The following is a 12,150-nucleotide window of genomic DNA, read 5'->3' as shown; positions in this document are numbered from 1 at the left end:
TGACAACTCTTATTGGACACACATGTTCCATAAACAAAGATAAAAGAATACATATAATTAAGCCCTGCCTAGCAATACGTCTGGAAAGCAGAAAAACTTTGGGTGAGCAGCATTTTGCAGTCACGGTCAGTTAGAGCTCTCCCTGTGGGCAACACAGCTCTGCTCTGGTTCTCTCTTTATAAGGACTAATCTGAATGGCTGGCAAGAGAGGGGGGAGTGCCAGAGGCATGATGAATCTGCTCTGACGGATGAAGGGAACGGAGTCTGAACTCTGGTGTCCAAACACTCAGCGCGCCCTAGACCTTCTGTCTGAGGACCAACTAGGTTCACCTAGCCACATAATAATACACACAGGCACCAACGACCTGAGAACACATCAGGAAAGGGTGGCCACAGCACTGAAGGGAGTGATTGAAAAAGCTTCTTCTACTTTCCCCAACGCACAAGTGGTTATCTCCACCCTGCTACCACGAAAAGACTTCCACCCTGCTACCATACAGCGGGTAAACGCAAGTATTTCCCGTGACTGTGCCTCAAAACCAAATGTTTTCCTGGCCCACAACTCCATCCGGGACTTGAACAGCCTCTATGACCAGGTCCACCTATACAAGGCAGCAGTGCCCACCTTGCCCGTACTCTAAAGGACATCGCTCTCAAACGCAGCCCCAACACAGGGACAACAGATCAATAGACACCCCGCACAGACCAGCGAGGAGAGTACCTACATCCAGACCACAACACCACCGGCCACGTACACACCCCCACCCCAACCAATCAACACCCCCCCCCCCCCCCAAGTCAACCATGCCCACACCCCTTTTTGGCCCCCTCAGATCAGACCTATGCCCCTCCTTCCCACCCCATGCACCCCACCCCCGCAAAGAGGGCCTCAACATGGAAGTCACACATACGCCCAGGCTGTGAGCGGGTAAACAGGCCCAACCCCCACTCTTACACTAACCCAAGCCAATGGCATGTACCAGATGCTCAGCAGGCTGTGCTCACACTTACTGGCCTGAGGCCAAACCACACGACCAACAACATTGGACACTTTATGGAACACAAAGTCTTCACTATCTCATCCTGGAATATCCAAGGCCTGAGGTCATCTGCCTTTAGCCTAAAGAGCAGGAACCTGGACTTCATAAAAAAAAATCGGAAATACAGACATTGGCATCCTACAAGAAACCTGGTATAAAGGAGACGGACCCACTGGTTGCCCTCTAGGTTACAGAGAGCTGGTAGTCCCATCCACCAAACTACCAGGTGTGAAACAGGGAAGGGACTCAGGGGGTATGCTAATTTGGTATAGAGCAGATCTAACTCACTCCATTAAATTAATCAAAACAGGAACATTTTACATTTGGCTAGAAATTCAAAAGTAAATGATCTCAACAGAGAAAAATGTCCTCCTGTGTGCTACCTACATCCCCCCACTAGAATCCCCATACTTTAATGAAGACAGTTTCTCCATCCTGGAGGGGGAATCAATCATTTCCAGGCCCAGGGACATGTACTAGTCTGTGATGACCTAAATGTCAGAACCGGACAAGAACCTGACACCCTCAGCACACAGGGGGACAAACACCTGCCTGGAGGTGAAAGCATTCCCTCCCCCATATGCCCCCCCAGATACAACTATGACAACATAACCAACAAAAATGGGTCACAACTCCTGCAGCTCTGTCGCACGCTGGGTCTGTACATAGTCTATGGTAGGCTTCGAGGGGACTCCTATGGTAGGTACACCTATAGCTCATCTCTTGGCAGTAGTACTGTAGACTACTTTATCACTGACCTCAACCCAGAGCCTCTCAGAGCGTTCACAGTCAGCCCACTGACACCCCTATCAGATCACAGCAAAATCACAGTCTACTTGAACAGAGCAATAATCAATCATGAGGCATCAAAGCCAAAGGAACTGAGTAACATTAAGAAATGCTATAGATGTAGTTTGGAAATGCTAAGGAATGTAGTTTGGAAACCTACCAAAAAATTATTAGGCAACAACAAATTCATTCCCTTTTAGACAACTTCCTGGACAAAACATTCCACTGTAATAGTGAAGGTGTAAACTTGGCAGTAGAAAATCTTAACAGTATATTTGACCTCAGCTTCACTATCAAATCTAAAAATCTCAAATAGAAAACCGAAGAAAGTTAACAACAATGATAAACGGTATGATGAAGAATGCAAAATCTAAGAAAGAAATTGAGAAACCTGTCCAACCAAAAACATAGAGACCCAGAAAACCTGAGTCTACGCCTTCACTATGGTGAATCACTAAAACAATACCGAAATACACTACGGAAAAAGAAGGAACAGAACGTCAGTAATCAGCTCAATGTAATTGAAGAATCCATAGACTCTAACCACTTCTGGGAAAATTGGAAAACACTAAACAAACAACAACACAAAGAATTATCTATCCAAAATGGAGATGTATGGGTAAACCACTTCTCCAATCTTTTTGGCTCTATAACAAAGAACAAATAGCAAAAACATATACATGATCAAATACAAATCTTAGAATCAACTATTAAAGACTACCAGAACACACTGGATTCTCCAATTACCTTGAATGAACTACAGGACAAAATAAAAACCCTCCAACCCTAAAAGGCCTGTGGTGTTGATGGTATCCTCAATGAAATGATCAAATATACAGACAACAAATTCCAATTGGCTATACTAAAACCCTTTAACATCATCCTTAGCTCTGGCATCTTCCCCAATATTTGGAACCAAGGACTGATCACCCCAATCCACAAAAGTTGAGACAAATTTGACCCCAATAACTACCTTGGGAAAATCCTCTGCATTGTCATTAACAGCAGACTCGTACATTTCCTCAGTGAAAACAATGTACTGAGCAAATGTCAAATTGGCTCTTTACCAAATTATCATACGACAGACCACGTATTCACCCTGCACACCCTAATTGACAAACAAACAAACCAAAACAAAGGCAGTCTTCTCATGCTTTGTTGCACCCGGCCTCACCCTACTAGAATCTGAAGTCAAATGTCTACTGTTTGCTGATGATCTTGTGCTTCTGTCAACAACCAAGGAGGGGCTACAGCAGCACCTAGCTCTTCTGCACAGATTCTGCCAGACCTGGGCCCTGACAAACCTGGGCCCTGACAGACCTGGGCCCTGACAGTAAATCTCAGTAAGACCAAAATAATGGTGTTCCAAAAATGGTCTATACACATCTTGGCCTAAACATCAGCGCCACAGGTAACTTCCACAAAGCTGTGAACGAGCTGAGAGACAAGGCAAGAAGAGCCTTCCTTCTATGCCATCAAAAGGAACATAACATTCGACATACCAATTAGGATCTGGCTGAAAATACTTGAATCAGTTAAAAACCCTGTTGCCCTTTATGGTTGTGAGGTCTGGGGTCCGCTCACCAACCAAGAATTCACAAAATGGGACATACACCAAATTGAGACTCTGCATGCAGAATTCTGCAAAAATATCCTCTGTGTACAACGTAGAACACCAAATAGTGCACGCAGAGCAGAATTAGGCCGATACCCGCTAATTATCAAAATCCAGAAAAGAGACATTAAATTCTACAACCACCTAAAAGGAAGAGATTCCCAAACCTTCCATAACAAAGCCATCACCTACAGAGAGATGAACCTGGAGAAGAGTCCCCTAAGCAAGCTGGTCCTGGGGCTCTGCTCACAATCACAAACACACCCCACAGAGCCCCAGGACAGCAACATAATTAGACCCAACCAAATTATGAGAAGACAAAAAGATCATTACTTGACACATTGGAAAGAATTAACAAAAAACCTGTGCAAACTAGAAGGCTATTTGGCCCTAAACAGAGAGAACACAGTGGCAGAATACCTGACCACTGTGACTGACCCAAACTTAAGGAAAGCTTTGACTGTGTACAGACTCAGTGAGCATATCCTTGCTATTGAGAAAGGCCGCCGTAGGCAGACCTGGCTCTCATGAGAAGACAGGCTAGGTGCACACTGCCCACAAAACGAGGTGGAAACTAAGCTGCACTTCCTAACCTCCTGCCCAATGTGTGACCATATTAGAGACACATATTTCCCTCAGATTACACAGATCCACAAAGAATTCGAAAACAAACCCGATTTTGATAAACTCCCATATCTACTGGGTGAAATGCCACAGTGTGCCATCACAGCAGCAAGATTTGTGACCTGTTGCCACAAGAAAAGGTCAACCAGTGAAGAACAAACACCATTGTAAATACAACCCATATTTATGCTTATTTATTTTCCCTTTTGTGCTTTATCCATTTGTACATCGTTACAACACTGTATATATACATAATATGACATTTGTAATGTCTTTATTCTTTTGGAACGTCTGTGAGTGTAATGTTTACTGTTCATTTTTATTGCTTATTTCACTTTTGTATATTATCTACTTCACTTGCTTTGGCAATGTTAACATATGTTTCCCATGCCAATAAAGCTCCTTGAATTCAATTGAATTGAATTGAGAGGGAGTGGATTTGAGAGGTAGAGAGAGAGCAGATAGAGAGAAAAATAGAGATGAGAGAGGGGGGGTAGACAGAGAGCACAGAGAGGTAGAGAGAGAGAGAGAGAGAGAGAGAGAGAGAGAGAGAGAGAGAGGTAGAGAGAGAGAGAGGTAGAGAGAGAGAAGTAGAGAGACAGAGAGAGAGAGGTAGAGAGAGAGAGCAGAGGTAGAGAGAGAGGTAGAGAGAGAGGTAGAGAGAGGTAGAGAGAGAGAGGTAGAGAGGGAGGTAGAGAGAGAGAGAGACAGAGAGACACAGAGAGAGAGAACATCCTGCTTCATCCCTATACTCTCAGTGGGGGACTCAATTCTCTCCACAGTCCCACTGCTAGCGGACAGACATCAGCGCCAGCTATCAGCTAATTTACATGCCCTGTTATCTGGAACCCAGCGTCACACCTACCCCTGACTGACTATAGTGACTTCATCTTTTCCCGCCTAACTTACAGTGGGGTGATAGAATAACTTGTCTTTTCTATAACAGCTTCTAGATGTTTACATTTAAATCTCAAACCAGGATCAGTGTCCCTGGCTGAGCTGCCCTCTCTATTACCAGAGGAGAATAATATCTGAATCGGATTTCGCACAGCTGATGAAACCGCTTGCAGGGGGAGAGTGAGAAATCGGACAAAGTGCAACATGACTACAAGTCCCTCATTCATCAGCTAAAGCTTCTCTCTCTCTCTCTCTCTCTCTCTCTATCTGTCTCTCTCTCTGTCTTCTCTCTCGCTCCCTCACTCACTCTCTCTCTCTCTCTCTCACTCTCTCTCTCTCTCTCTCGCTCACTCTCTCTCTCTCTCTCACTCTCTCTCTCTCTCTCTGTCTCTCTCTCTCTCTCTCTCTCACCCTCACTCTCTGTCTGTCACTCTCTCTCTCTCTTTCTGTCTCTCTCTCTCACTCTATCTCGCTTTCTCTTCAAGGAGGTTTAGTGTTGCTCCGTTATTGACTTGGTTTCGTAAGCAGCACTATGCCAGACTAACAAGTATCAAAGGACATGAAAATCTACGCAGGCACTCAAAATGACCTTGGTGATATAAATAAACAATGTTTTAAAACCGCTTAATGTCCTAAATGAATGTGTGAAATAAGACTTCCAACTTACTGGGGGAATTTGGACATGAATTGGGCATCAACTACGGCCTCCTCCTCTGATCCCTCCATGCAGAAAGGGTGTAGGGTTTTAATTTCCCTACAAAGATAGATACAGTAGGGCTGGTCAGTTTATAACATTCAGTTAATGAGCAGGTGGATAAATAGCATGTGTAAACTCTAAAGTACCAACAACTTCCAATGAAGGATCTGTAAATATAATGTACATGTTAATAATAACTACTTAAGTACATATGAATTGAAAAATAAGTTAGCATTGATGGGAGTATTCAGTGCATGTGAGACATCTCCAACTGCTCAATAATATCACACATTATAGCCCAAGTACAGTAAAAACAGTCTACTTGCTGATATTTCTAGCTGGAATAAAGCATGGTACGTCAGTTCAGTTCCTCTCTGGACAACTCAAGGTTTGCCTCTCTCTCTCTATCTCTCCTGAAGACATCCTGAGGGTAGGTAGACAGGACTGAACCCTGAGGTGTCAGTAAAAGAGTTTATGTGTGTGTGTGTGTGTGTGCGTGCGTGCGTGCGTGTGTGTGACGGTGTGTGTCGGTGTGATGACAGTATACATTTACTTTGCCTTTCAGAATAATCAACAGCTCAACTATATCAACTGCCGTCCTATTCTGGACGTATTTCTACACATCTTGAAGTCCCACTCCTCCTGCTGCTTCCTCTGACTGAGCTATTTAACCTCTTTACAAAGCTTCCAATGCTTTCCTTTACCTTTTTTCCAAAAAATATGAAAAAAGTCCCTTCTTTAATTTGTTGAATATTTTTTAATGCGTTTTTAAATAAAGTCAAACTTAATATTCAACCAGCCAGCTTATCAATGTTTCTTTGCAAAGCAGGCCATAAATATTAATGAGTCCTCCGCTCAGACCTGAAAGGGCCGGCTGTGCATCGTCTTTCTCCGCTAAGAAAGGGGGTTTATCACAAATAAAAAACCCTGGGTAATTTTTCACAGAAATAATTGCCCTGCATGTGGTAAATGGTGTTATTTTCTGGTATTTAAAACTTTGGCAGGGTTCCGTGTGTAATGATTTTCTGGCTGAGGCTAATGCTGGCAACCAGACCGGGAAAGGGAAAGCAGACTGGACTGGACTGGACTGGGCTGGGCTACCTCCACACGTGTCAGAGGGGTAACCACAAAACCAACTGGAAGGCTTTAAAGTAGAAAAACACTGTGAGCCGTTATCCATCACAGCTCTCTTACCGTAGCTGGGGCCTGGGCTGGGCTGGCCACTATGTTACTGTAAAGTGAAAGTCAAAGAGCAGCTATGTTTGTGGTATGGAAAACATGGCCCTCAACATCACTAGCTGTAAGAGTCATGAGGTTTCTGAACTCCATGTCAAATTAGTAAAGACGTCAAACACGGCAGGGTCTCCTGTTCAGAAGAGCACTTCGCGGTGGGGGGGTTCAGCAAGCCGCCGTTTAGCTGTTTAAATCACAACACAGCAGCAAGCCTCTCTTCACAAGGCAACTCTGAACCAAGATCATACTGCCTACTATATGTTTACAGCCATCCAATGGCTGTCTGTGGCTGACTGACTGAATATACAGTACTGTACGTAGTGACTGTAAAACTATGCCCACATATTTTCCAATAGTACTGTATTTTGACGGAACTTCTCAGCTCTACACTGTGAGGTGTCTCAGGTTTGGGAAGGAGCAGAGCAAAGAGAGTTGTTTTCCTGGAGGATCACAAACTCCTCAGTATACAGTAAATACGGCATCTCCCGATAGGGACCAGGCATCCCAGTAAAGTGTTAGACGTTGTCCAAAATGGCACCCTATTCCCTATATACAGTAGTGCACTACTTTTGACCAGAGCTCTATCGGCCTATAAAGGAAATAGGGTGCCATTTGGGACGATTCCTTAGACCAGGGGTGGGCACCTGGCGACCGTGCGGCCCCACTTTTGTAGTTACGCGGATCTATTTCTGGCTTAGGGCCCCCCAAAATGCTAGGGCTGGCACTGACTGCATGTGTGGATATGGATGTGGGTACGCAGACCCACAAGTCACTGCGGCTGCTCATGAGATCCGTTTTTTTGTGGCCCCCATCAAAGTTGCCCATCCCTGCCTTAGACTAAGTCTGTTCAGGAACATTGGGAGCTATAAGCTCTTTTCCCAGGTAGTCTCAGTTAGAGTGAGAGACTGGTGGAAAGTCCAGACGCACAAGAGCATTTAGTCAACACTGCTGTTCCTGTTAGAACGGTGGGACGAGATCAACACAACACACTGTTCAGACTGCATGATCTGGACTCGCACACACACACACACACACACACACACACACACACACACACACACACACACACACACACACACACACACACACACACACACACACACACACACACAGAACTGCAAAAGCAATGACCTTGACTGAATGGCGTACTAAATACTGACTGAAATAATAACAGGGAAGAGGAGCAGAAGAAATACTAAGAGAAGCGATGGGGAGAGACGAGTGACAAGACAATCATGATATTTAATGATGGCAAGGCAACACAGAGTGGCCCAAGCCAAATAATGGTGGGAAGAAGGGAATCAAAGTATGGCTCTAATCGCAATTAGTGTGAGTGTGACCATTTTGACTTTCTCCATCCCTAACTACACTATTCTATTCAGTCTGTTGAGTTGCCAATTTGTCCTTGATTTCAGATGGGATCAGGAGTTGTGTGTAGTGCGGATGCTGCGTTGAGCACCACATCCAGGCAAAGGTTACGTCCCAAATGGAGCCTTATTCCCTGCACAGGGCAGTACCTATGGGTCCTGGTCAAAAGTAGTGCACTAAATAGGGAATAGGGTGCCATTTGGGAGGCAGCCCAAATAATCAACTGATGGGGCCCCAAAACGTCCAAATCAGATGATTACAACGTGTCGCTCTCAGAGGCCTCTCAGCCAAACCTTTATTGCTCCTCATGACCCCTCTGATTTTCATTAGAGATATCCATTTTGAAATAAAGAGTGGAGGTAAGGTACACAGACTGCTCTGTCTGTGCGTGTTCAATTTCCTGTTGGTTTGGAGGATTCAAGGGGAAAACAAGAGGTGTGATAAGTAGACTACCTCAGCATCCATCCAGCTATCTGGTGACCTGGATGTGTCCCAAATGGCACTCTATTCCCTATGTGGTGCTCTAAAGCCTATAGGGCTCTGGTCAAAAGTAGTGCACTATAAAAGGAATAGGTTGCCATTTGGGACGCACCCTGTCTGTTCAGCACAGCAGAACCCTAATATTGCCCAATATGGAATATGACACCAGGCTAGGGTAAAGATTACCCTACCACCACTGTATAAGAAAAAAATATGCTCAAAGTAACAAAATGATTTTTTGGAGTCCCTTATAAAGAGGTAAAGAGGACTATGCTACAGCAACAACTTGTGGATTCTTTCGATATGGTTGAAGGGTAGGAAAAATTGAGAAGGTGATAAGATGGTGTCCTTTCCAAAATGAGTTTATGTTCTGATGTAAATCTTCTCCTTCAACCATAAATCAAGGGTATTAAACATGACTGTATGCAGCTGGACTGACTTTTCCATTAGTGTACACTTGCAGCAGGGCATTTTAACTCCTGTGTTTCCAGATGTGTGTCTCAAATGGCACCCTATTTCCAATATAGTGCACTATTTTTGACCAGGGCCCATATGGCTCTGTTTGAATGTAGTGCACTATATAGAGAATATGTTGCTATTTGGGACGCACAATATAGGTAATATGTTGCCATTTGCGAAATAGGCATGATTTCAGATTTTCCAGACCTGGTTGGAGGCATTTATTTGCCCAATAAGCCTGCTTATGAAATATATCTGAATGACCAATTTTGCATAAAGCTGCAATTCATCTACAAACAAAGTTTACTTTTACGGTACTAGGAGTTTTTATACACTGTATAAGCAACTATATGGCAACCATTCTGAAAACAAGCTCTGCAGACTGCAATGTGACATGCATTGGGACAAAAGATAACTATCCTATAACAATTCACAACATGTTACAGTAACTACTTCAACTGTAACATACGACTTGGTGTCATTGGCTATCAATATATAAATATCTGAGTATGACAACGATGTGAACATGTTCAATATTCAACAACTCCAGAGCCCCCTGGGCCCTCTGAGGCCTCCTTCCCTTAATCATGTTGAGTTTCCATTTCCACTCCAGCCTGAAATGACTAAGAGAGTTAAACCTCCAGGAATTTCAGAGAAACCACTCATTACCACATCCAAATTGTTTTGTGGGCACGAAAAGGACAGTATTTATTGAACTGTTTCTCTGTGGCTGAGAGGAGGAACTGAGCAGCAGCAGTAAACATGTAAATGTGCTGTTATGTACAGTGCCTTCAGAAAGTATTCATACCCCTTCACTTTTTCCACATTTTGTTGTGTTACAGCCTGAATTCAAAGTGGATTAAATACATGTGTTTTCTAACCCATCTACACACAATACCCCATAATGAAAAAGTGAAAACATGCTTTTAGCCATTTTTTCAAATGTATTGAAAATGAAATAGTGAAATACCTAATTTACGTAAGTATTCACACCCCAGAGTCAATACATGTTAGAATCACCTTTGGCAGCGATTACAGCTGTGATTCTTTCTGGGTAAGTCTGTAAGAGCTTTGCACACCTGGATTGTACAATATTTGCACATTATTATTTTTTACATTTTCAAGCTCTGTCAAGTTGGTTGTTGATCATTGCTAGACAGCCATTTTCAAGTCTTGCCATAGATTTTCAAGTAGATTTAAGTCAAAACCGTAACTCGGCCACTCTGAACATTCATGTCATCTTGGTGAGCAACTCCAGGGTATATTTGGCCTTGTGTTTTAGGTTATTGTCCTGTGTCTGGTGGAAAGCAAACTGAACCAGGTTTTCCTCTCGGATTTTACCTGTGCTTAGCTCCCATTCTGTTTCTTTTTTATCCTGAAAAACTCCCTAGTCCTTAATGATTACAAGCATACCCATAACATGATGCAGCCAGCACTATGCTTGAAAATATGGAGAGTGGTACTCAGTAATGTGTTGTATTGGATTTGCCAAAAACTTAATTGCTTTGCCAAATGTTTTGCAGTATTACTTTAGTGCCTTGTGCAAACAGGATGCACGTTTTGGAATATTTTTATTCTGTACAGGCTTCCTTCTTTTCACTCTGTCAATTAGGTTAGTATTTTGGAGTAACTACAATGTTGTTGATCCATCCTCAGTTTTCTCCTATCACACTCATTAAACTCTGTAACTCTGTAAAAGTCACCATTGGCCTCATGGTGATATCCCTGAGCGGTTTCCTTCCACTCCGGCAACTGAGTTAATAAGGATGCCTGTATCTTTGTAGTGACTGGGTGTATTGCTACACCATCCAAAGTGTAATTAATAACTTCATCATGCTCAAAGCGATATTCAATGTCTGCTTTTTTTTGTTTTTACTCATCTACCAATAGGTGCCCTTCTTTGCGAGGCATTAGAAAACCTCCCTGGTCTTTGTGGTTGAATCTGTGTTTGAAATTCACTGCTTGACAAGGGGACCTTACAGATAATTGTATGGGTGGGGTACAGAAATGAGGTAGTCATTAAAAAATCATGTTAAACACTATTATTGCACACAGAGTGAGTCCAAGCAATTTATTATGTAACTTGTTAAGCAAAGTTTTATTCCTGAACTGATTTAGGCTTGTCATAACAATGGGGTTGAATACTTATTGACTCAAGACATTTTAGCTTTTCATTTTTAATACATTTGTAGAAATTCTAAAAACATCATTCCACTTTGACATTATGTGGTATGTGTGTAGGCCAGTGACAGAATATCTAAATGTAATCCATTTTAAATTCAGGCTGTAACACAACAAAATATGGAAAAAGTCAAGGTGTGTGAATACTTTCTGAAGGCACTGTATATTCTAATTAGCTGCAAAGCAATAGATTCCTTGCTAGCATGTTAAATCTGCTACATGACAGTATAATTTGACTCCTTAAAAGGATTATGCAAATGACCGCTCATCACTGCTCGACAAGACGGAGAAAGAAGACAGATAATTTATGCACAACGCACCTTTCAGGAGATATCTAGAGGGGCTAATCACCTGAACCATGGAGTTTTATGTTTTATAGCTATACCTGGGATGGGTTCAAGCTTGTTTACATTGTCTCTACACATCCTCAAGCATTTAAACTATCATTTCTTAATTTCCAGAAACATACAGTTCATTTAATGTTAGAATTTTCCCACGGCTCGATGTGAAATCCAAGAAGGTCACACTTACACAGTACAGCTCATTTTAATATTTTGTTTTTCAAACATATTTTGCATAAACAGAATTGTTTCGCTTTCAGTTGAAATCTCTTTTTAGAAACGGTTACTATGCAGAGAGAAAAGAGCTTGAAATGTTTAGGGGTCTGAAAACTCTTTCCTTTGAGGAGAGTGAGTTATTCACGTCTTTGTGAGAAGTCTAGGTACTAGTTTCTAAATTGGGCTTCTATGATTCTGTTGTTAGTTGAT

General features: G+C 42.7%; 1 protein-coding gene across 6 annotated transcripts in view; it reads right to left on the bottom strand.

The window, feature by feature from the left end:
- Positions 1 to 12,150, bottom strand: part of npas3 (neuronal PAS domain protein 3) — a 341,058-nt gene that overhangs the window by 274,216 nt on the left and 54,692 nt on the right. For 4 of the 6 annotated variants that reach the window (XM_045717645.1, XM_014194380.2, XM_045717646.1 and 1 more), the window contains one exon: positions 5,633 to 5,719. The exons of the other annotated variants lie outside the window; for them this stretch is intronic. In XM_045717645.1, the coding sequence (XP_045573601.1) occupies positions 5,633 to 5,719 (87 nt within the window). The remainder of the gene's footprint in view (positions 1 to 5,632; positions 5,720 to 12,150) is intronic. 6 annotated transcript variants of the gene reach the window in all.

This window comes from Salmo salar, chromosome ssa01, assembly GCF_905237065.1.
Source record: "Salmo salar chromosome ssa01, Ssal_v3.1, whole genome shotgun sequence".
In the NCBI taxonomy this organism is placed as follows: Eukaryota; Metazoa; Chordata; class Actinopteri; order Salmoniformes; family Salmonidae; genus Salmo; species Salmo salar.
Note: the sequence above shows the minus strand (reverse complement) of the source record. Positions and strands in the feature narration are given on the sequence as shown.